Here is a 23,076-nt window from a genome sequence, read left to right on the forward strand (position 1 = left end):
CACGAGCACAGTAAATCGGTTATACTAAACTATTTACCTACTACCAACACGTACAATGCCACACCTAATTGACCAGATAACCCTGATAGCTACTAATTGTGATAACAGGAGATGGGGATCCTGGAGTTGTAGCTTTGCGCTTTACAGAAGCAAAAACAGTTAACAGTCTTTATTTCACACAATAGTCAGCCCGTGCATGCAAATAATAAGTACTCTTGGCTATTATTGCCATCAAACACTACATATCTGTAATGAATGAACAAGAAATACTCTGTTTTGCAAATCATTATTCTGGTTTAATCATTTCTGAAACAATTTATCATTATAAACCAAGCCTGCAACCAAAATTCATTTAGAATGGAAAAGTGTCTAAAAAGGAATTTCAAGAAATTTTCTAAAACTTTAAAAAAACTTCAAGGATGCTTTTCAAATCACAATAAAATCACAAATATTCATAAAATTCCAAAAACCAAAGGCATCATAGTTAAATCAATCAATATTTCATAAGCAAGGAATCTTTTAATAATGTGAAACCATATAAAGATATCCACGAACCGTATACATGATACCAAATGTATACCAGACCACCAATGGACAAATGCAGGTGGCTTCCACTAGGCGTTCACTGTGTATACAGCCAATAGCACCACAAGCAGCGAGGGCAACAAGAGGAAAACACATATTTTGTAAAATAGAGAAATATAAGTATGCAGCTCTTGACATTCTGGCAAGATACTACACACAACGTTAACACACATTGCCATAAACTCGTTGCCTTAAGTAAATTTAAAAAACTAAAAAGATGACTCATAAGCATGCAGTGCATGGGTGAGCAGTACTGCAAAATTTAATTTAGTAATTACTAACTCTTTGCCCTTTAATAAGACATGGCCATCAATTAAAGTAAATACAGTTATTAAGTGCACCCTTCACAACTGTTTCCCAGTTAAATGTACTTATGGCAAGCACTTTGTATTTAGTAAGATATTTTCTTCTTCCTGTTCTGCTGATTAGTTCTGCTCTTGTTTGACCGCCTCTTTCGGTGGATGTACTGCACCAATAGCTTTCCCATCTCTTGGCTGGTTATCCAGGTAGTCCTCTTGAGATCATCCGTGTCTACCAATTCTACCTAGTCTCGTGGCTTTCGTTCTTTCCACATGATGCTTCCAATTTCTTACTCTTGTCTTCATATGTGCATTTATATTTTGTTCAAAAATGGTTTGAATGGCTCTGAGCACTATGGGACGTAACATCTATGGTCATCAGTCCCCTATAACTTAGAACTACTTAAACCTAACTAACCTACCAACATCACACACATCCATGCCCGAGGCAGGATTCGAGCCTGCGACTATATTTTGTATTCCGCTCTGTTCCCTCATCGAAACGTTTGTTCTTTTGTCCTACATGGTAGTTCCTTAGATCTGTCTTAATACATGCATTTTCACTCTCGTTAACTTTTGTTTTATGTTTTTCATTCTGCAAATAGCTTCTGCTGTACATGACAAAACAGGACCAACTATTGATTGATTTATTTCTATTTTCCACTTAACTGACATAAATTTGTTTCTCTATACTTTATTTTGGAGGCAGACTGCTATCCTTCATGTCTTTGCCACCTGATTTTTCACTTTCATGTCCAACACCTTAAAAATCACACTTGGCGTTCTGTAGATCCATTTGTCATGGATGATGAGTAGGGGGCACAGGAAGATGGGAGGCGGAGTGGATAGGTAAGTAATAATGCGTCGTATCAAAATGTAACAAAGTTGATGTTTTAAGCATTTGCGAAAATTCGCTAATCATTTCCATATCCAAGCATGCACTAACTTTAATATCAATTTAAAGTTTGTTGGATATCGCTTTCATGATACTGAAATTGCAGTCGCCAGCTGTGTACTTTAGAAAACTCTTTTTCACACTGACCAGCACAAACATTGCAAATCGTTGTGTATATTTATTGTGTAGTTGTACGGTTCTGATAGTATTTCAGTGTTTCTAAATCCATTCATAGCAGCAAAACACGACATTCTTTGAGCCACACAATACCTTTTTCTAGGACTAATTCATGTACGGGATGGCAGAGAACGCAATGTAACCTGCCTAAGTCGAAGATAAAGAGTAGGTGAAAATGGGGATAGAGTCTGCTATCCAGTAACTAACGACAGTGGGTATTGTGGGATTGGACATTTTTGGATATATATCGAACGACTAGGTTCCTGGATAGTGGTACATTGTTAATCTTGCCTCTTTGCTATTTGCATGGACACTTCTTGACAGTCGTTTGTGACACTACCAGTGAATTCCTCTCACAACTCATCTCGTGGTGACTGTCTTCACCTCTGCAAAAGTATACAGTGTAAGAAATGACAAGCAAAATACAGGTACAGAATTAACTGCCGACATGGAAAACCTGGAAACATACTTCAGGAAATGGTGTCTCCGCCTAAGCCTGCCTCAGAAAACTGTTACTTCACCGTTCCACCTACGGAACAGACACTCTGACTATAGACCAGAAAGTAAACTCCGAGGACAAACATTGAAGTATTGCAGCACAACGAAGTACCTCGGAAGAACACTAGATAGACAACATCTCTCCAACGTGGCCGCAGAAGTGAAGACCCGCAATAATATCATTCAGAAGCTTTCTAATACCTCCTGGGGTTGCACCGCTCAAACCCTAAGATCAACTGCTTTGGTACTATCATACTCTGTCGCTGAATAGTGTTATCCAACTTGGATGGAGAGTCCTCACTGTAGCAAGATAGATGTGCTACTCAACCAGGCGATGCAACTTATGACAGGCTGCAGACGTAGCACTCAAACTGTATGGCTACCAGTTTTAAGTAACATCCAACCTCCGGCTCTACGAAGATCAGATGCTCTCCTGAAGATCTGGAGCAACATTAAGAAGAACCCCAGCTACCCGTACACTGCGATATATTAATAGCAGAACATCAGCGTCTGAAGCCAAGAAAACCACCTTGGCGAACTGCACATCTTGAAGCCTCCGACTTCAACATCAACGAAGTATGGAGAAGTCACTGGGAAGAATCGTCAGTGTTCAACGGTCATCTGGTTGAAAAGCCTTCCATGCGAGTTCCAGGTTTCACACTCCCCAGACGCCGATGGAGAACCATCAACCGCATCCGAACAGGACAACGGAACTGCGGATATCTAAAGTACAAATGGGACTGGGCAACATTTACAGATTGTGACTGTGGAGCGGCCCTGCAAACAATAAATCACATTGTTGGTGAATGCCGGAAACGAGCCTTTGGGGGATCAATAAATGACATCCACTATGCATCACCTGAAGGGTTCAACTGGATCAACAGAATGGACTTGGAAATCTAAGAAAGAGTGTAATGTGTACATAATTTAGCATTTTAAACGTTTAAAAATCTGGAAAATAAGTTACATTCTCTGTTCCCTTCACAGTTAATTTCGGTGAGTTCCCTCACCATCAGGATGCTTGATTTAGATGAGTCGCCTCGTATCTCGCGATCAGACTGACTTATTTCAGTGTGTTCTTCCTTTCAACTGTTGTAGCTCCCGCGCCGATTACAGCCCCATCTACCACGAACAGAAAAAAAAAACGGTGTCGGATAAACACTTTTTTTTGGGTAGAATTCGAATGTGCAGTGTACAACGGAGAGATCCCATCCGAAAAAAAAGTGGATAATGGGAGGCGGGAGTTAGGGGGTAGCCAGTTTTAGCACAGACAGACGTCACCTTTGAAGTCATTAACTTTCCATCTGGAACATTTTACTTTCATATGATGCGAATCTTCCAAGATGTTTAGTTGTTAAGTTCAGATAGGCACGCTGTGTAATATATACCTTTCTCCATATTAAGTCTTTGTACAGACCTGAAACCCTGAGTATCCTCAAAAACTTAATAAGTGGTCTATAAAGCAGTACTACACACGACGCATGTGTCTTATTCTAAGAAAGGTAAACTGCGCAGTTCTTCTACGATGTAGTTTCATCATACGCGACAATTATCCCTCCGCAGGCCACATTCTGTACAATTAAAAAGCAATTCCGTTATGTTCTCAGTTGTTCAAATAAAATGTCCTAGACGTCAGGATTCCTTCTAAAATTATGCACCTAAAATGAGTTTGATAGTGAGTTCGACAATATTTGACATGATCAACGTAACGGGACCGTGGAGAAATGCTGATGGGCATGTGTGAAAATAAAATGCAGAGAAGACTTCATCTTTTCTTACTCTGTGCCTATTTCTCCATAACACAGATCCTCACTCACACAGTAAGAGCCGTTACCCACTGAGTTTTTCTGGCATGACGCATGATCCTAATGTGATGTCAGTCAGATGATCGTTTGTAATGCGCCGTCTCTATGGTAAAAAAAAAAAATAGTGGCTGGACGAGAACAGGCCACTGCTAGTGACTGTACGAAAATGGACAGAAAAATGTGGTCGTATTTTGCCCATCGCCAGTCATAGCCCCGAATCTGAGTCCTCCAGCATGGTGAGAGGAACGAGAGTCCTGCAACCGTGTCACAGACGGCGTCCACATTACTGTATAGTTGGCGAGCCTTACGGCGAATGGTCGTCTTGAGAAGCGCTGTATTTGTCTGCTCATGTTGAGTGACAATCCTGGTGAGTGGAGGGGCTTCACCTGAGAACTTTCAGAGTGTACAGAGAGAGTAATATCTCGGAAGGTATGTGAAACCGTATGCAAACTATCCACCCTTTTACCGCCAGGTGACGCAGTTTTTACTTTGTCTTGGATGTCATGTGATCTGGGTCTCCCGTCGGGTAGACCATTGGCCTGGTGCAAGTCTTTCGATTTGACGCCACTTAGGCGACTTACTCGTCGATGGGAATGAAATGATGATGATTAGGACAACACAACACCCAGCCTTTAATCTTTTTTCATTTTGTTCGTTGTTGATCGTTGTGTTTGGTCGTTGCGGACGTCACATGACATCCGTTCAAGTTCGTTGTTGACCGTTTCACGTAGTTTTTTATTACAGACGCAACCCGCTCTCTGACCGAACACTCTGAGCTACTGTGCCGGCTGTCGCTGAACGAAGAAATTCTCCGACCAAGCCGGGAATCAAACCCGGGCCCTTAGGTTTGACATTCTGTCACGCTGACCACTCAGCTACCGGGGGCGGACGTGGATGTTGATGAGACAGGTTTATGAATAAGCAGATGTGAAAGTAGTAAGGCACATTTATTTATAAATATGTATCTACATTATTTGCTGTAACCTCAGTGTTGTCACTTCAAGAGAAGAATACATGGATTGTAAAAAGTCAGTCGGTGGACAGCAGAGGTCGTTGTTGAGAGACGTTCAGCCCAGCAGGGCAGCCTTGGCCTGCAGGTGGGCGGCGGCAGCCAGGGCCCCAGGGGCTCCAGCCACTGCTGGACCCAGGGCGGCGATCGAGGGAGCGATGCCACCAACCAGCGCGGGGGGACCGACAGCGTAGGCGGGGGCGGCGGCAATGGCGGCGGGGGCGGCGACGACGGCGGGGGCGGCGGCGACGGCGGGGGCGGCGGCGATGGCGGCACCGGCGGCGCCGGCGGCAGCGATCTGTGGTCCCAGAGAGGCAATAGAAGGAGCGAGGCCGTTAACCAGCGCAGGGGGGCCGACCGCATAGTTGGGGGAGCCGACGACGGCAGCGGGGGCGGCGATGGCGGCGGGGACGGCGGCGATGGCGGGGGCGGCGGCGATGGCGGCACCGGCGGCACGAGCGGCCGCGGCGGCTGAGGCGGCTGAGGCGGCTGAGGCGGCGCCGGCGGCAGCGATCTGTGGTCCCAGGGCGGCGATGGAAGGAGCGAGGCCGTTAATCAGCGCAGGGGGGCCGACCGCATAGTTGGGGGAGCCGACGACGGCGGCAGGGGCGGCGATGGCGGCGGGGGCGGCGGCGATGGCGGCGGGGGCGGCAGCGGCTGCCAGGAGGGCGGCCGAGTTGACGACGGCGTCGCGGGCCCGTGTCTGGGCGACGGTGGCCAGGTGTGCTCCGCGGGCTGCAGCCACCTCAGGGGTATCAAGGGGCACGCCGCCAGGTCCGACGATGATGTTGGCGGGGGGCTGCGGTGCCGCTGCCACGGCGACGGGGGCGGCTGCGATGGCCGGAGCCGCCGCGATGGCCGGGCCTGCCAGACCAGCCCCCAGGAAGCCGGGCTTCGCCACGGCCACCGCGAGAACCGCGCTCAGGATGATCTGAGGAAACAACACACTCTACACAGTCCGCCATGCGCAACCCTTGCATTTCATTAATGAGAACTATATATGCGTGGCAACTGAAGCCCGCTGTGGGTGGATCGTGCCATCCGTGAAACCAGGCAGGGGAGCATGCAGACGCAGTACACTCCGTAAACAACCTAGCACCTCTAGACAACCAAAATAGCCTGTGTGGGAGGTTACTGTAAGTGAGTTATTAATCGAACAGTGGTATACAAGTAGCGCTATATACCTCTACTGTCTGGTCAGGTAAAGACCAATTTTCCAAGCAGAACTTAAGCAAAAAAACTGTCGTTCTTTATGAAGTCACTAGCAAGTTTAATCTCAAGACCTTCCTGAAAAAAAAAAAAAAAAAAAAAAAAAAAACAGTGTGGATGCCAGAATCTCTGTGTTGTTACATTCCATTTAATGAGCGGTATCAAAGCCACATTTTCAATTGCAGGATGCCCCGGCCTTGGAAAGCATGTGTGACACGGCGGGGTTAGGGATTTTCTCTACCTCGTGTTGACTGGGTGTTGTGTGATGTCCTTAGGTTAGTTAGGTTTAAGTAGTTCTAAGTTCTATGGGACTGATGACCGTAGATGTTAAGTCCCATAGTGCTCAGAGCCATTTGAACCATGTGTGACACGTTCCATGGTCCGCATTGTCTGATCCATGTAAGACATCCCGCAGCTACACGGATAACCGAAGGCGCCCGCAATAAGCAAACAAAGATCAACGTTAACAAGCCCTAGAAGTCACACTTGACAGCCGAGCGGAGTGACCGCGCGGTTTGTGGCGTCATGTCACGGACAGCGCGGCCACTCCCGCCAGAGGTTCGAGTCCTCCCTCGGGCATGGGTGTGTGAGTTGTCCTTCGCATAAGTTAGTTTGAGGAGTGTGTAAGTATAGGGACCGATGACCTAAGTAGTCTGGTCCCTCAGGAATTCAGACACATTTCACTACTTCATTGACTACCCATTGTGAAGTACCGATCTTAACATTTTGGCTTCTGTGGTATCTTATCTTTATCGATCTTGAAGCTAAGAGAATGGAATGATTTTATTCTATTCATTTAAGGCAAAATATGTTGATGCTACAGCCAACTGGAGGCTAAATTTGAAGTATAGGACTTGAAGCGCATAGTTTGCAATGAACCTCTTTAGTCATTTTATCTAAGTTTCTCGCCTTATATCTATATTTCTATACCGGTCTGAATTTCTGCCTACCAGAAGAGATAGATAACCAGAGATGGGTGTCTGATTCGCGATAAGATATGCAAAATTCACATGCAACTACGATGAAAATGTAAACGAGAGCACAGGTAAGCTATATTTCACTCTACTTCGTTCTTAAGACGATATGACAAATCTGTACTCCGTACATTCCTCAACTTTTTTCTTCCACGTGCTAAGCAGTAATGACAAACACCACAGGAAAATTCAATTTGTATATCTAGTGTTGGTGACTAGTATCGCAATGAGGGGTTGTCACTCCCTGCCAAGTAGTACTTTGTAAAGCAAATGTTATATTTCTCTGCGACAGTCATAGTCCTTACAGAATATTCGTCCAAAATTAAATTCAGCTTCCTTTCGATGTTAGTGTGTAGCCAATCCTGTACGCCTCACGAACAGACACATAACTTCAAGTTGCCGTAGTATCCCCTCACTACAGTCCGTACTGCTGTACGTCACGACCGCACTTCCTAAGAGTCCGAGACTGTAGAAAACCACACGATTTGGTTTACGACGTCCTAGTGACCGCGTATCCAGAAAACCCGCGAACACCAGGGTATCCACTGACACTCACCAGGGACTTCATCGTCGGCGGTGAGGGTTGACGGCTGTTGCAGCTGCTGAACTCTGCCTACGGACTGCGTGCACGCACTATTTATACCGTAGGCGAGCGCCGCTCTAGCGTGAAAGTACTAGCGGGTGTCCTTCCCTCCACGTCTTCCTTGGAAGTTAGCTCTACTTTCTAGCTTACGCAACGCACCCCACGTAAAACACTAGCAAACGAATGGAAAGTAAGCAGCACTGATAAGGAAACAGACGAAAGACCACATTTCTCATTATGTGAAGTTAGTTGACGAAGCGATATTCGAACCAAGACACCAGGAATTCATACGCAGTGCAGAGTTATCTGAACCACCTCACGGGGAGATGCAATCCTTTGTTTTTTTTACAACCAGAGAGGGGTAGTTGTATGACATCATTTACTGCTTGATGACGAGAGCTTACTGAGACAAATAGTTGAACACATCCACACATTCCATCGCAACTTGTTAATGCTCTGTGCAAAGGGAACTTCAACGGAAGCTCATAACCGTGTACTGCATGTGAAATTATTGCTTTGTTGCACTGTCTTGCACAACAGTGGGCGCGGGGTAGAACACAGTTTCATATACTCCCCTTTCGTAACAGTGGCCGTACATTTTGTCGAATTTTCTGTGAAGTAGTCTTTTAAAAAGGAATCGTCGGAACGCTTGTTCCCCATGCTATCTTGATCTGCATCTATACTTTAGTGTCCAGCATATTGTCCTGTTCTCTCACTCAGTGAAAACATTTTGTTGTTCAAATGTGTGTGAAATCTTATGGGACTTAACTGCTAAGGTCATCAATCCCTAAGCTTACACACTGCTTAACCTAAAGTATCCTAAGGACAAACACACACACCCATGCCGGAGTGAGGACTTGAACCTCCACCGGGAAAACATTTTGTCATGTACTACCGAGAGTTTGACAGCACCACTCGATACTCAGTACAGTTTACGAATATTGGACAAAAGATGAAGTACTAAGGACAGATGTTGCCACATCTGTCATTTAAGCTACGTTAGGCTCGAAGTGCAGACACGCTAGAGCAACTGTACTCCAAAGTCACCTATAAATGTAATAATTTGTTCTTCGTATTACACTGTATACGCAGATATATTAAATGCTCCTTTTTTACATTCTTCATGGTGCAGCACTTTTAGCGGCCAGCAGTCTGTTCTCCTGCTACGGAAACGCATGCCATCTCATAGACAGTCAGGGCCGCATACCTAAACACAACATAAATATAGATGTTGTTTAGATTGAAATCAGGATACTGGGGTACCGTCTGTTGTTGATCCCTAGTTTTCCGTCGCCACGATTTCTTCTCCTACCTTCTTCTTGTTTTCTTTACCTTGTCATCAGTAATTTGGTAGGTTTTATGTGATCCGACTGGTCTTCGTTCCCAACATTCACATTATTTGTTGGATACACAGTACAAGTGAAACGTCCCTTTAGAAAAATTATACATGACTGTGCTTAAACTGACACACAATATTTTTTTAGCGCAACGCACTCTGACTTTCAGTAATCCCTACAAGAGAATGGCACTGATTAAATTAACCAATACCTTTCACAAATCACTTACCTCACAAAAATCTTCGTTACTCGAACTATTGCAATACAGCGAGCGCCACTACTGCCAGCTAAATAAAAGATTAGAATTACTGAAGGTACTAACTACTGATAGGCATAGTTAGCAAATGAAATATTTTGATAGAGAACAAAACTCTATTTACCTTAATAGTGTTCAAAAGTCATTATATATATATATATATATATATATATATATATATATATATATATATATATCAGTCAATGATATCCAATATTACAAATTTACTCTTTCTTAATGAGACACGTCCAGATCGTCCGCTCTCAAAATTCCGCCATCTCTCTCCCCACATCCACCACTGCTGGCGGCTCACCTCCAACTGCCAACGCTACGCGCTGTTAACAGCCAACTGTCCAACACTACAATAGCCAACAACAATGCAAACCCGCCACAGACTGTACACAGCACATGCGGTGATTTTCATACAGAGCGCTACGTGGTGTAACCAATAAAAGAAACCTAAACAGCCTACTTACACAGGGTAACTCAAATTCCGTTGAAATTTGAAAATTATTATTTCACGGAATAATGTAGTTAGTAAGGTAAAAATTGGCACACATGCTTGAAATGAGATGGGTTTTCACCGAAACTAAAAACAAATGCACAAAATGACCAACAGATAGCGCATCATGTGATACAAAAGCAATAATTAGCATAACATCTGATTTTTAACTAAGACGATGTGCTTTATAAGAAATACTGAACGTGTCATATGTTACTCATCAACGATACCTGTAGCCGAGAGGCAGTGATGTGAAGGTGTTCAGCATATCACTGGTTGTGGTGAGAAATTGCCGTCTGATGTCTTTTAGCGTCCGTAAAGAGATCAGACGATCGTGGTAGACTTGCGTCTTTAGCTATCCCTAAACCAATAAATAACCACGACGATTGAGGCCGGGGGACCTGGGAGGGCAAGCATGACCAAAGAGGCGGTTCACCGCACGATCCACACTAAACGAAGTACGCGTATCCTTCTGTCATTACAGCTCGTCCTATGCGCGAGTCTCATGCGGCATTGCTGACGTGATGCTGTTCAGCGCTATCTGTTGGCCGGTTTTTGCACTCGTTCCTGGTTTCAATAAAACTCGATGTCATTTTAAGCGCGTGTGCCATGTTTTGCCTCTCTACCCACATTCTTCCGTGAGTTAGTGCATTTTCAAACGTCGGTGGACTTTTTGGTCACCGTGAGCTCCAGTCTCCTCCTTCGCCTACAGCTTTTTCCCTCTGCAACAGTAGAATTTGTTCCCTGAAGTCTTAACCCATGGCCTATCACTCGATCGCTTCTCCACGTTAAGTTCGTTTCACATATTCCTTTCCTCGACGCTTCAATGAGTAACAACGCACTTAATTTCCTGCGTTCTTCTCTAATATCACAACTAAAACAAATGCATTCTCTTCTTTTTTGTTTTCCCACAGTCCGTGATTCACTTTCGTACAATGTTGTTATTTAGACATACATTCCTTCCTGTATTTAAGGCATGTGGTTAATGTGAATAGACTTATTTTCCGAGGAATCCACTTGTTTGCTTTGCTGGTACACGTCCACGATCCATATTGCTTCCTTCGCCATGCAATTTTTCACATCCAAGGGTGCATCATTCATTGCCTTTGCGTACTCTGTAATCTCCAATAATTTCGATGCTAAATTTACAGCTGATCTCATTTTTGTTATTATTCTTTACTTTTGTATCTATTTCGTTTTGTATGTCGCTCTCAGTCCATACTCCATGCTGATTAGACCATTCGCTCCCTTAAACAGGTCCTATAAGTTGATGAAATGAGTGATCATATGATGTGTAGACCGTATATTTGAAGGTTTACTGTGCAGTAAGCTTAGGGACAGACTGTCAATTCTTAAGCACTGTAACGAGTAGTATGGTGTAAGCAAAGATCACGTAACTGCTAGCCATTCGGCTGGTGAGCATACCGTGAACCAGCATGACTACAAAGTTTGAGTTGAAAGTAACTGCAGGTAAAATTAATTCGACAGAATATTATCTTTCATATTGCTAAACTAACTTCCCAGGTTCGATTCCGGCGGGGTCAGGAATTTTCTCTGCCTCGTGATGGCTGGGTGTTGTGTGATGTCCTTAGGTTAGTTAGGTTTAAGTAGTCCTAAGTTCTAGGGGACTAATGACCATAGATGTTAAGTCCCATAGTGCTCAGAGCCATTTTGTTATTGCTAAACTAACTTGTTCCAAGTGTGAGCAACAGAAAAAGAACCGTAATAGATTTGTCAGGATACATGACTCAGATTAGGGAAGACAGAGGTTGATGATGTGTGCAGCCATAGTGATTTAATTTTTCTGTGGTATTTGTAAAACTGATTTAAACAAACGTCTAGATGGTTCTGTCCACAAGGCTGTTCTGTCCTCATTGAACAAGTGTGTGTATCCACACGTCTGAATATCTTTTATGTTTTCCCTATATTAAACTGAAGGCTCCTATATCACCGTAAAATGATTATTTTTATAAATAATGTACTACTCCTACTACTATTACTGCAACTGCTGATACTGATGTTAAGGCAAACTGAAGCTTGCGCACTGGTGCAGCTGTAACCATCTTCAGCTACTTTCCAGAATCGCCCGATGTCGCTGGTAGTGATTGTAAGCACTGCAGATGAGCTTCACTACAAAGTTTCCGTTAAATTCTGTCACCCGCAAACCGTCAACAGTCTATTCAGATGTGGGATAACAGCGGGTAAGTTATCAGATTTTTTAATTAAGGGATATTTTATTGCTCAGTTTTACCGTTGTTTTACTTTCTATGATTATACCATCAATGAGACAGAAATTTTCTTTCACATCTTCAAGCTTGATGGCTTTTCTAATGTAACCAGGTTTCTATCTCAAACGACTGCAGTAGATAGTTATTGTCTTAAAGTTGCCTCACAAATAGTAAATAAATTGTTTACAATATTCTACATCTATATCTACATCTACATCCATACTCCGCAAGCCACCTGACGGTGTGTGGCGGAGGGCACCCTGAGTACCTCTATCGGTTGTCCCTTCTATTCGAGTCTCGTATTGTTCGTGGAAAGGATTGTCGGTATGCTTCTATGTAGGCTCTAATCTCTCTGATTCTATTCTCATGGTCTTTTCGCGAGATATACGTAGGAGGAAGCAATATACTGCTTGACTCCTCGGTGAAGGTATGTTCTCGAAACTTCAACAAAAGCCCGTACCGAGCTACTGAGCGTCTCTCCTGCAGAGTCTTCCACTGGAGTTTATCTATCATCTCCGTAACGCTTTCGCGATTACTAAATGATCCTGTAACGAAGCGCGCTGCTCTCCGTTGGATCTTCTCTATCTCTTCTGTCAACCCTATCTGGTACGGATCCCACACTGCTGAGCAGTATTCGCGCAGTGGGCGAAGAAGCGTACTGTAACCTACTTCCTTTGTTTTCGGATTGTATTTCCTTAGTATTCTTCCAATGAATCTCAGTCTGGCATCTGCTTTACCGACGATCAACTTTATATGATCATTCAATTTTGAATCACTCCTAATGCGTACTCCCAGATAATTTATGGAATTAACTGCTTCCAGTTGCTGACCTGCTATTTTATAGCTAAATGATAAGGGATCTATCTTTCTATGTATTCGCAGCACATTACACTTGCCTACATTGAGATTCAATTGCCATTCCTTGCACCATGGGTCCATTCGCTGCAGATCCTCCTGCATTTCAGTACAATTTTCCCTTGTTACAACCTCTCGATACACCACAGCATCATCTGCAAAAAGCCTCAGTGAACTTCCGATGTCATCCACCAGGTCATTTATGTATATTGTGAATAGCATCGGTCCTATGACACTCCCCTGCGGCACACCTGAAATCACTCTTACTTCGGAAGACTTCTGTCCATTGAGCATGACATGCTGCGTTCTGTTATCTAGGAATTCCTCAATCCAATCACACAATTGGTCTGATAGTCCATAAGCTCTTACTTTGTTCATTAAACGACTATGGGGAACTGTATCGAACGTCTTGCGGGCGTCAAGAAACACGGCATCTATCTGTGAACCCGTGTCTAAGGCCCTCTGAGTCTCAGGGACGAATAGCGCGAGCTGGGTTTCACGTGACCGTCTTTTTCGAAACCCATGCTGATTCCTACAGACTAGATTTCTAGTCTCCAGAAAAGTCATTATACTCGAACATAAAACGTGTTCCAAAATTCTACAACTGATCGACGTTAGAGATATAGGTCTATAGTTATGTTCGACATCCCTTCTTGAAAACGGGGATGACCTGTGCCCTTTACCAATCCTTTGGAATGCTTCGCTCTTCTAGAGACCTACGGTACTAAATGCGAAGTCTATCCTAAACAGTATTCGGGACACCGCTGTAAGATGGGGAGCACGTTCCTTCGCGTACTCTGTGTAAAATCGTAGTATTTTCAATCGTAATCACTAAGGTGAGCTTTCATAGTCAAACAACAACGCCTACGTACGCTATGTTGTTGGTTAGTGGAACGGGTGGCGTCTTGGAAAGGTATTCACTTATTTATCTTGAATCACACCAATAAAATATCTGTATGAAGATGACATCTGTTCTTTCGGACATGTCCGAAAGAACAGATGCCATCTTCATATCGTTAAGGCTAACCGGCTGATAGCCTCCTTCAGTGCGGATGCACGCGATTTGCCTGAAATGTTACGGAACTCGGTGGATTGTCTGCCGCGAGTAATGGGTATAATGGCAGGGGCACTACAAATGTAGTGTGTGGACTGTAAGTTGAGAATGTGGGTCTCACGGGGAGCGTGCCGGCGATAAATCCCTGCAGTCGCACTACCCTCTGTGTCCTCGGTGGCTCAGATGGATAGAGCGTCTGCCATGTTAGCAGGAGATCCCGGGTTCGAGTCCCGGTTCGGCCACACATTTTCAACTGTTCCCGTTGATGTATATCAACGCCCGTCAGCAGCTTATGGTATTGACTTAACTGTAATTCCAATAAAGTATCTGTCGGATACATCTATGCCAAGGGTGGCACAATTTGACTTTGGTAACAAGGTTGACACCAGTCTGCTTCAGTGAGTATCTGGGCGGTGATTGTGTTTACTACCCCTGGCAGAGAGCGTGAAATTTCGCGGTTCCGTGCAGCAGTCGCAGGGTTTCACTGTCATCGAATAGAGTGTTGTTGACTTCGGAGTGCGATCCAAAACGGCCGTTAGGAACGGAGGCAGCACTGTATCCTGAAGGCCGGAGACCAGAAAGACGTTGTGGAACCAGTGGCTGTCTAGTGTTGTGTGGGCAGTGGACGCTGTGACTTCAGACCGACAGTCCTTCTTTCCACGAACAATACGAGACTGGAATAGAAGGGAGAACCGATAGAGGTACTCAAGGTACCCTACGCCACACACCGTTAGGTTGCTTGCGGAGTATGGATGTAGATGTAGGTGTACATGTAGATATCAGTGTACATGTGTAATGGTACGAAGTGGGTGTTAACAGCAGCCAAGTTGAGCAGGATTACGGAATTGGTAAACGTGGAACCAGTATTTCAGCACGACAGAATGTTAATCCTAAGGGCCCGGGTTCGATTCCCGGCTGGGTCGGAGATTTTCTCCGTTCAGGGACTGGATGTTGTGTCGTCATAACCATCATCATTTCATCCCCAACGACGCGCAAGTCGCCGAAGTGGCGTCAAATCGAAAGACTTGCACACGGCGAACGGTCTACCCAACGGAAGGCCCTAATCACACGACATTAAAAAAAGTGAAGTATTATTGAAGGGAAACGGGGTTCTGAAACGTTTGATATTATTATTACAATCATTTTATAGCCATGTTTGAGATTTTCCTTTTCTTATCATTAAGTTGTCCTCCTATAGATGTTTTCATTTACAAATATGCTCTTCTTTTTCAAAAAATGGTTCAAATGTCTCTGAGCACCAAGGGTCTCAACTTCTGAGGTCATCAGTTCCCTAGAACTTAGAACTACTTAAACCTAACTAACCTGAGGGCATCACACACAGCCATACCCGAGGCAGGATTCGAACCTGCGACCGTAGCGGTCGCGCGGTTCGAGACTATAGCGCCTAGAACCGCTCTGCCACTCCTTCCGGCCGGTCTTCTTTTTAAATTTTTTAGACTTTGCTAGGCAACCTTCTTTGTACAGTGAGTGAGTAGTGTTACCTTGTCTATTTATGAAACTTTTGCTTATATCTGTGTAAATTCTTAGTTGTTTGAGATAAAATGAACTTTGTGACTGAAAATAGTTTTCGTGTCATTTGTTAGATTTTTCAAGATTCATTGTCGAAAATAAATGTACAAATTTTTGCTGTTTCTAACTCACGCCATCAATACGACTGCCCAACACCGCCCGCCACACAATTAGAGATTTGGGTAAGTGATCAGTCAGCGCTTTTCATCGATGGTAATTGTTGGCTTTATCTACGAGACAACGAAAGCATTTATCACTTATTAAAGGTCTTACCGCACTGGAATTTGAGGAGCAGGTACAAGGTGCTCATTACTATTTCTTTATCTGTGTTTCAAACTGTTCAGTTCCGGATAAGATAGATTATCCGGTCCCCTGTTTCGTGCTCGAAGGGAGGTGTTCATGAGCCATTCTTAAAAATCGCGAGAAGATGGCAAATAATTCTTCCCCCATCATCAGTCTCACATTTACCTTTCATTGCACAACTCGTATTGTCTGGAAGTGTACCTGTAAGAAATCTGTAGCTGTAGAAGTACCAGGGCATCTGAAAGCTGCAAAAAAAATGGCATCTCACCAATTTGACCTTTGAACACTATTAAGGTAAATACATTGTTTCTTCTCTATCAAAATCGTTCATTTGCTAACTGTGCCTATCAGTTGTTAGCGCATTCAGTAGTTAGAATCTTTTATTTAGCTGGCAGTATTGGCGCTCGCTGTATTGCAGTAGTTTGAGTAACGAAGACTTTTGTGAGGTAAGTGATTCATGATAGTTATAGGTTATTGTTAGTCAGGGCCATTCTTTTGTAGGGATTATTGAAAGTCAGATTGCGTTGCGCTAAAAAAATATTATGTGTCAGCTTAGTGATGATGATAATAAGTAATGAGAGAAATGTCTGGGTACGTCCAGTTTTTCTCAGCTGTTTGAAAATCAAATAACGTAGAATTTACCAGCTCAGTCATTTATAATTTTGTAAGAGGACGTTACAGTAGTTCTACGTCCAGGGGACTGATGACCTCAGATGTTAAGTCCCACAGTGCTTAGAGCATTTTGAACCATTACAATGGAAGCAATCACATGTGAACGAACATTCGTAGACAATTCGTCACAGTTCGCCGTAATTCGCTACTATCTGTTAACAAGCGCTTACAAAAGAGGGAACGGTAGAGAACAAGAGGAAGGGGCATATCCCATGTACTCTGCGTTATTGTCTTTCATATGGCGAATGGCATGAGACAGGGTAAATCATTTTCATTTACCATGAAAAATATTTAAGCATGATACATCAACCATGTAATTACAGCTACCATAAACATATGCAACTAGAGCTATTAGGTCTTTCGTATATTTTTAATTCTGATCAGCGTAATATTAACACATTCTCGTTTATTTATTTTTAAGGAAATTTATAGTGTTTTTCGTTTTCAATAAAACGAAATACAAGGTTTCGTGCTTATTCACTTTGTTCCCGCCTGATGCGACCGAGTCATGAATTTGCTCTCTTTTTCGTGTCCCCAAGTGGACCTTTGAGCACTGCGGCAATTATCTATGAGTCATATTCATTCACCTACAGCGTTCTCGCTGTGGATCTCTTGAATTCCAGTAGTGCATATGATAGATTTTGTGTTGTTTCAGAATGTTTACACTCTTTTCAGACAACTATAGTTCTCTAACAACTCACGTCAACAACAAAAGTAGACAAGACAGCAGACGAAAGGTCTCTCTGCTGATAGCGCCGAGGCGGAAGCGGCGCCACCTTCCTTTGATGGCTCGCTAAAAGACCGAGAAAGAGCGGAACACGAACGAACGCCAGCTAATTAGAACCGAACAGACCCGAATGCAGTTCGCTCACGCTCACCTACCGTTCACACCAGAGAGAATTTATCTAGGCTGATGCTGGTTCGCTTATGTTGGCTCCGGTATAAACCAGAGACTGAAAAGGGGCAGAGCATGAGTACGAGCCTCACGAAACAAAAAGCCAACGTGAGAAGGACGGAATCATAACTCCCATATAAAAACAATAATATTCAAAATATACTCCTGGATAACATTCAGTTCTCCGTTACCCTACATCTACATACACACCCTATATCTACTGATGGAGGGTACCCTGCATCACTGCTAGTAATTTCCTTTCCTGTTCCACTCGCAAATAGAGCGGGGGAAGATGACTGTCTTTATAACTCTTATATTCGTGGATCTTACGGGAAATATACGATGGTGGTAGCAGAATCGTTCTGCAGTCAGCTTTAAATGCTGCTTCTCTAAATTTTCTCAGAAGTTTTGCACGAAAAGAATGTAGCCTTCCCTCCAGGATTTCCTACTTGAGTTTCCAGACATCTCTGTAAAAATTGCTTGTTGACAGGTCTTACAGGTAACAACTGAATTGCTTCGATGTCTTCCTTCAATACGTTTTGGTGGAGACCCTAAAACTAGAGCAGTAGTCCAGAATGCGTGGCACTAGTGTTTGACAATAGGCCTACTTTCCTGAAATTCTCCCAATACACCGACGTCTACCATTCCCCTTCTCTACTACATTCCTTATGTGCTCATTCACAGCCTAGATAATAAATCGACGTGACTGTATCAGGCAGCACACTACTGAAGCTGTTTTCGAAGTTACGGGATTGTATTTCCTACTCATCTGTATTAACTTGCCTTTTTTCAACATTTAGAGTTAGCTGCAATTCATCACACCAACTAGAAACTTCGTCTAAGTCATCTTGTATTCTATAGTTGTCACTCAACGACGACACTTCCCGTACATCAGAGCATCATCTGCAAACGGGAGTAAACTGCTGTTCGCCGCATCCGTCACATCTTATATCGTATCCCCCATCCCCCGTATCTTAGGCACTCCTGATGATACCATAGTCTCTGCTGAACACCGCCGTCGAGGACAACGTACACGGTTCTATTATTTAGCAAGTCTTCGAGTCATCCACATATCTGGAAACCTGTGCCCTATGCTCCTACCATCATTAATGGTCTGCAGTCGGTCAGCGTGTCCAATGCTTTTCAGAGCTCTAGAAATATGGAATCTGCCTGTTGCTCTTCATTCATCCATACTTCGTAGCATATTACCCCGTGGATTGAAACAAACTTGCATTCTCATTGCCATGGTGTCCACGAGATAATCGACAAGTTTAAGTTTCAAATTTTACGTCAGTGATCTCGTTCACACAGGAGGAATGGGCAGACATAAAGTCATTTTACCACCGGAAGGACTCCAGTAAAGACGACATAGAAATAAGTATATCTGGGGTAGAGAAACAACTGAAAGATTTGCAAGCAAATAAATCACCAGGTCCGGATGGAATCCCACTTAGATTTTACAATGTGTACTCTACGGCATTCGTCCCTTTCTTAGCTCGCACTTATCATGAATATGTCGCACAGCTCAAAGTCCCAAGTACCTGGGAAAAAGCGCAGGTGACTTCAGTATATAAGAAGGGTAAAAGAACGGACCTGCAAGATTACAGTCAGATATCTCTAAATTTCGTTTGCTGCAGAATCCTTGATCGTATTCTGAATTGCTGGCCGCGGTGGTCTCGCGGTTCTAGGCGCGCAGTCCGGAACCGTGCGACTGCTACGGTTACAGGTTCGAATCCTGCCTCGGGCATGAATGTGTGTGATGTCCTTAGATTAGTTAGGTTTAAGTAGTTCTAAGTTCTAGGGGACTAATGACCACAGCAGTTGAGTCCCATAGGGCTCAGAGCCATTTGAACCATTTGACCATATTCTGAATTAGAGACTAATAACCTTTCTTGAAAGTGAGACGCTTATATTCCCTCATCGGCATGGTTTTAGAAAGCAACGCTCGTGCGAAACTCAACTTGCCTTTTCTCACATGATATGGATGAGGAGCTACGGGCAGAATCCGTATTTCGAGATTTCCGGAAAGCTTTTCATACGGTGCCCCATTGCAGGCTGTTAAAATGCTACATATGCAGTTAGTTCACAGATATGTGAGCGGCTAGAAGACTTCTTATATAATAGACCCCGTATGCTGTCCTCGATAGCGAGTGTTCATCAGAAAAAAATGTATCGTCAGGACTGACCCAGGAAAGTGTGATAGAACGGCTATTGCTCTCTACATACAAGAATGATTTAGCAGACAGAGTGAGCAGCAACCTTCGGTTGTTTCCTGATGATGCCGTTGTGAATGTTAAGGTGTCAAAGTTGAGTAACTGACGGAAGATATAAGACGACTTAGACAAAATTTCCAGTTGATGCGATGAATGGCAGCTACCTCTTAATGTGGGAAAATATAAGTTAATACAGACGAGTAGGAAGATCAAACCCGTAATGTTCGGATAAGTGTTGCTGGTGTCCTGCTGGACACAGTAAAGTTGTTTAAATATATGAGCGTAACGTTGTAAAGCGACATGAGGTGGGAGAAGCATGTGAGATCTATGGTAGGGAAGGCGAACGGTCGATTTCGGGATTATTGGGAGAATTGTAGGAAAGAGTGGTTCATCTGTAAAAGGGACAGCATATACGACACTGGTACGACCTGTTCTTGAGTACTGCTTGGTATATGGCGTTCCGCCAGTTAGTGTCATAGGCCCTCTGCTGTTCCTGATTTCCATAAATGATCTAGGTTTGTTTGCAGATGGCGCTGTAATTTACCTTCTAGTAAAATCATCAGACGATCACTTCCAATTAAAAAATGATCTAGAGAAAATTTCTGTGTGGTGCGAAAAGTGCTAGCAGGAGTAATCCATCAAACTACAGACCTATATCATTGACGTCGGTTGCAGTAGGGTTTTGAAGCATATACTGTATTCAAACATTATGAATCGCCTCGAAGGGAACGAGCTATTGATACGTAATCAGCATGGTTCCAGAATACATCGTTCTTGTGCAACGCAGCTAGCTCTTTATTAGCACGAAGTAATGGCCGCTATCGACAGAGGATCTCAAGTCGATTCCGTATTTACAGATTTCCGAAAAGCTTTTGACACCGTTCCTCACAAGCGACTTCTAACCAAGCTGCGGGCCTATGGGGTATCGTCTCAGTTGTGCGACTGGATTCGCGATTTCCTGTCAGGAAGGTCGCTGTTCGTAGTAATAGACGGCAAATCATAAGGTAAAACTGAAGTGATATCAGCTGTTCCCCAGGGAAGCATCCTGGGACCTCTGCTGTTCCTGATCTATATAAATGACCTGGGTGACAATCTGAGCAGTTCTCTTAGGTTGTTCGCATATGGTGCTGTAATTTACCGTCTAGTAAGGTCATATAAAGACCAGTATCAGTTGCAAAGCGATTTAGAAAAGGTTGCTGTATGGTGTGGCAGGTGGCAGTTGACGCTAAATAACGAAAAGTGTGAGGTGATCCACATGAGTTCCAAAAGAAATCCGCTGGAATTCGATTACTCGATAAATAGTAAAGTTCTCAAGGCTGTCAATTCAACTAAGTATCTGGATGTTAAAATTACGATCAACTTCAGTTGGAAAGACCACATTGATAATATTGTGGGGAAGGCGAGCCAGAGGTTTCGTTTCATTGGCAGGACACTTAGAAGATGCAACAAGTCCACTAAAGAGACATTTTACACTACACTCGTTCGTCCTCTGTTAGAATATTGCTGCGCAGTGTGGGATCCTTACCAGATGGGATTGACGGAGGACATCGAAAGGGTGCAAAAAAGGGCAGCTCGTTTTGTATTATCACGTAATAGGGGAGAGAGTGTGGCAGATATGATACGCGAGCTGGGATGGAAGTCATTAAAGCAAAGACGTTTTTCGTCGAGGCGAGCTCTATTTACGAAGTTTCAGTCACCAACTTTCTCTTCCGAATGCAAAAATTTTTGTTGAGCCCAACGTACATAGGTGGGAATGACCATCAAAATAAAATAAGAGAAATCAGAAAGGTTTAGGTGTTCGTTTTTCCCGAGCGCTGTTCGGGAGTGGAATGGTAGGGAGATAGTATGATTGTGATTCGATGAACGCTCTCCCAAGCAATTAAATGTGAATTGCAGAGTAATCTTGTAGATGTAGATGTAGATATAGAGTGTTTTGCATCCGTACCAGGTTGGACTGAAGGAAGACATCGAAAGACTTCAGTGACCGGCTGCTAGATTTGTTAGTGGTAGGTTCGAACAATACGTGTTACGGAGATGATTCTGGAACTCAAATGGGAATCCATGGAGGGAAACACCATTGAAAAGATTTAGAGAACCGAAATTTGAAGTTGGCTGCCGAACGATTCTACTGCCGCCAACGTACATTAAGAAAGGCAAGTCTTCCGGTCCAGATGGTATACAAAATATGTTACTTTCAGAGTGTGCAGACACAATAGCGCCTATCTTAGCAATCATATGCAACCGCTCACTTGACGAAAGGTCTGTTCCTAAAGACTAGAAGCAGCACAGGTCACACCAATGTTCAGAAAGGAATTAGAAGTAACCCATTAAATTGCAGACCCATATCACTGACCTCAATTTGCAGTAGGATTTTGGAGCATATACTGTACTCGAAGAAAATGACTTACTGATACATTACCAACACCGATTCAGAAAATATCATTCTTGTGCAACACAGCTAGCTCTTTATTCCCATGAAGTAATGAGTGATGTCGACAAGGGATCTTAGATCGATTCCATATTCCTAGATTTCCAGAAGGCTCCTCACAAGAGACTGTTAATGAAATTGCGTGGATGTGGAGTATCGTCTCAGTTGTATGATTGGTTTCGTGATTTCCTCTCAGAGAGGTCACAGTTCGTAGTGATAGACTTCAAGTCATCCAGTGGAACAGAAGTGATATCTGGCGTTCCGCAAGTTAGTGTCATAGTTCCTCTGCTGTTCCTGATTTACATAAATGATCTAGGTGGTAATTGTTTGCAGATGACGCTGTAATTTTCCGTCTAGTAAAATAATCAGACGATCAATTTCAATTACAAAATGATCTAGAGAGAATTTCTGTATGAAGCGAAAAGTGGCAATTGGCACTAAACAAAGAAAAGTGCAAGGTCATCCACATGAGTACTAAAAGAAATCCGATAAATTTTGGGTATACAATAAATCGCACAAATCTAAGGGCTGTCAATTCGACTAAATACCTAGGAATTACAATTTCGAGTAACTTAAATTGAAGTATTGTGGAGAAAGGGAAACAAACACTCCGCTTTGTTGGAAGAACTCTCAGAAGATGCGACAAACCCACTAAAGAGACATCCTACATTATACTTGTCCGTCCTCTACTGGAATATTGCTGCGCGGTATGGGATCCTTACCAGGTAGGATTGACGGAGGACATAGAAAAAGTGCAAAGAAAGGCAGC

The 23,076-nt window shown here is 43.5% G+C and overlaps 1 protein-coding gene across 1 annotated transcript; it reads right to left on the bottom strand.

Annotated features, from left to right (window-relative positions):
- Window positions 1-5,187: 5,187 nt before the first annotated feature.
- Window positions 5,188-8,057, bottom strand: LOC126355771 (cuticle protein 38-like). Its single transcript, XM_050006175.1, has 2 exons — window positions 8,008-8,057; window positions 5,188-6,199 (listed from the first exon to the last, which is right to left on the bottom strand). Exons 1-2 carry the CDS (start codon window positions 8,017-8,019, stop codon window positions 5,327-5,329), a joined length of 885 nt encoding a protein of 294 aa, XP_049862132.1. The 5' UTR covers window positions 8,020-8,057; the 3' UTR covers window positions 5,188-5,326.
- Window positions 8,058-23,076: the final 15,019 nt, after the last annotated feature.

Source organism: Schistocerca gregaria, chromosome 3 (genome assembly GCF_023897955.1).
Source record: "Schistocerca gregaria isolate iqSchGreg1 chromosome 3, iqSchGreg1.2, whole genome shotgun sequence".
Lineage (NCBI taxonomy): Eukaryota > Metazoa > Arthropoda > Insecta > Orthoptera > Acrididae > Schistocerca > Schistocerca gregaria.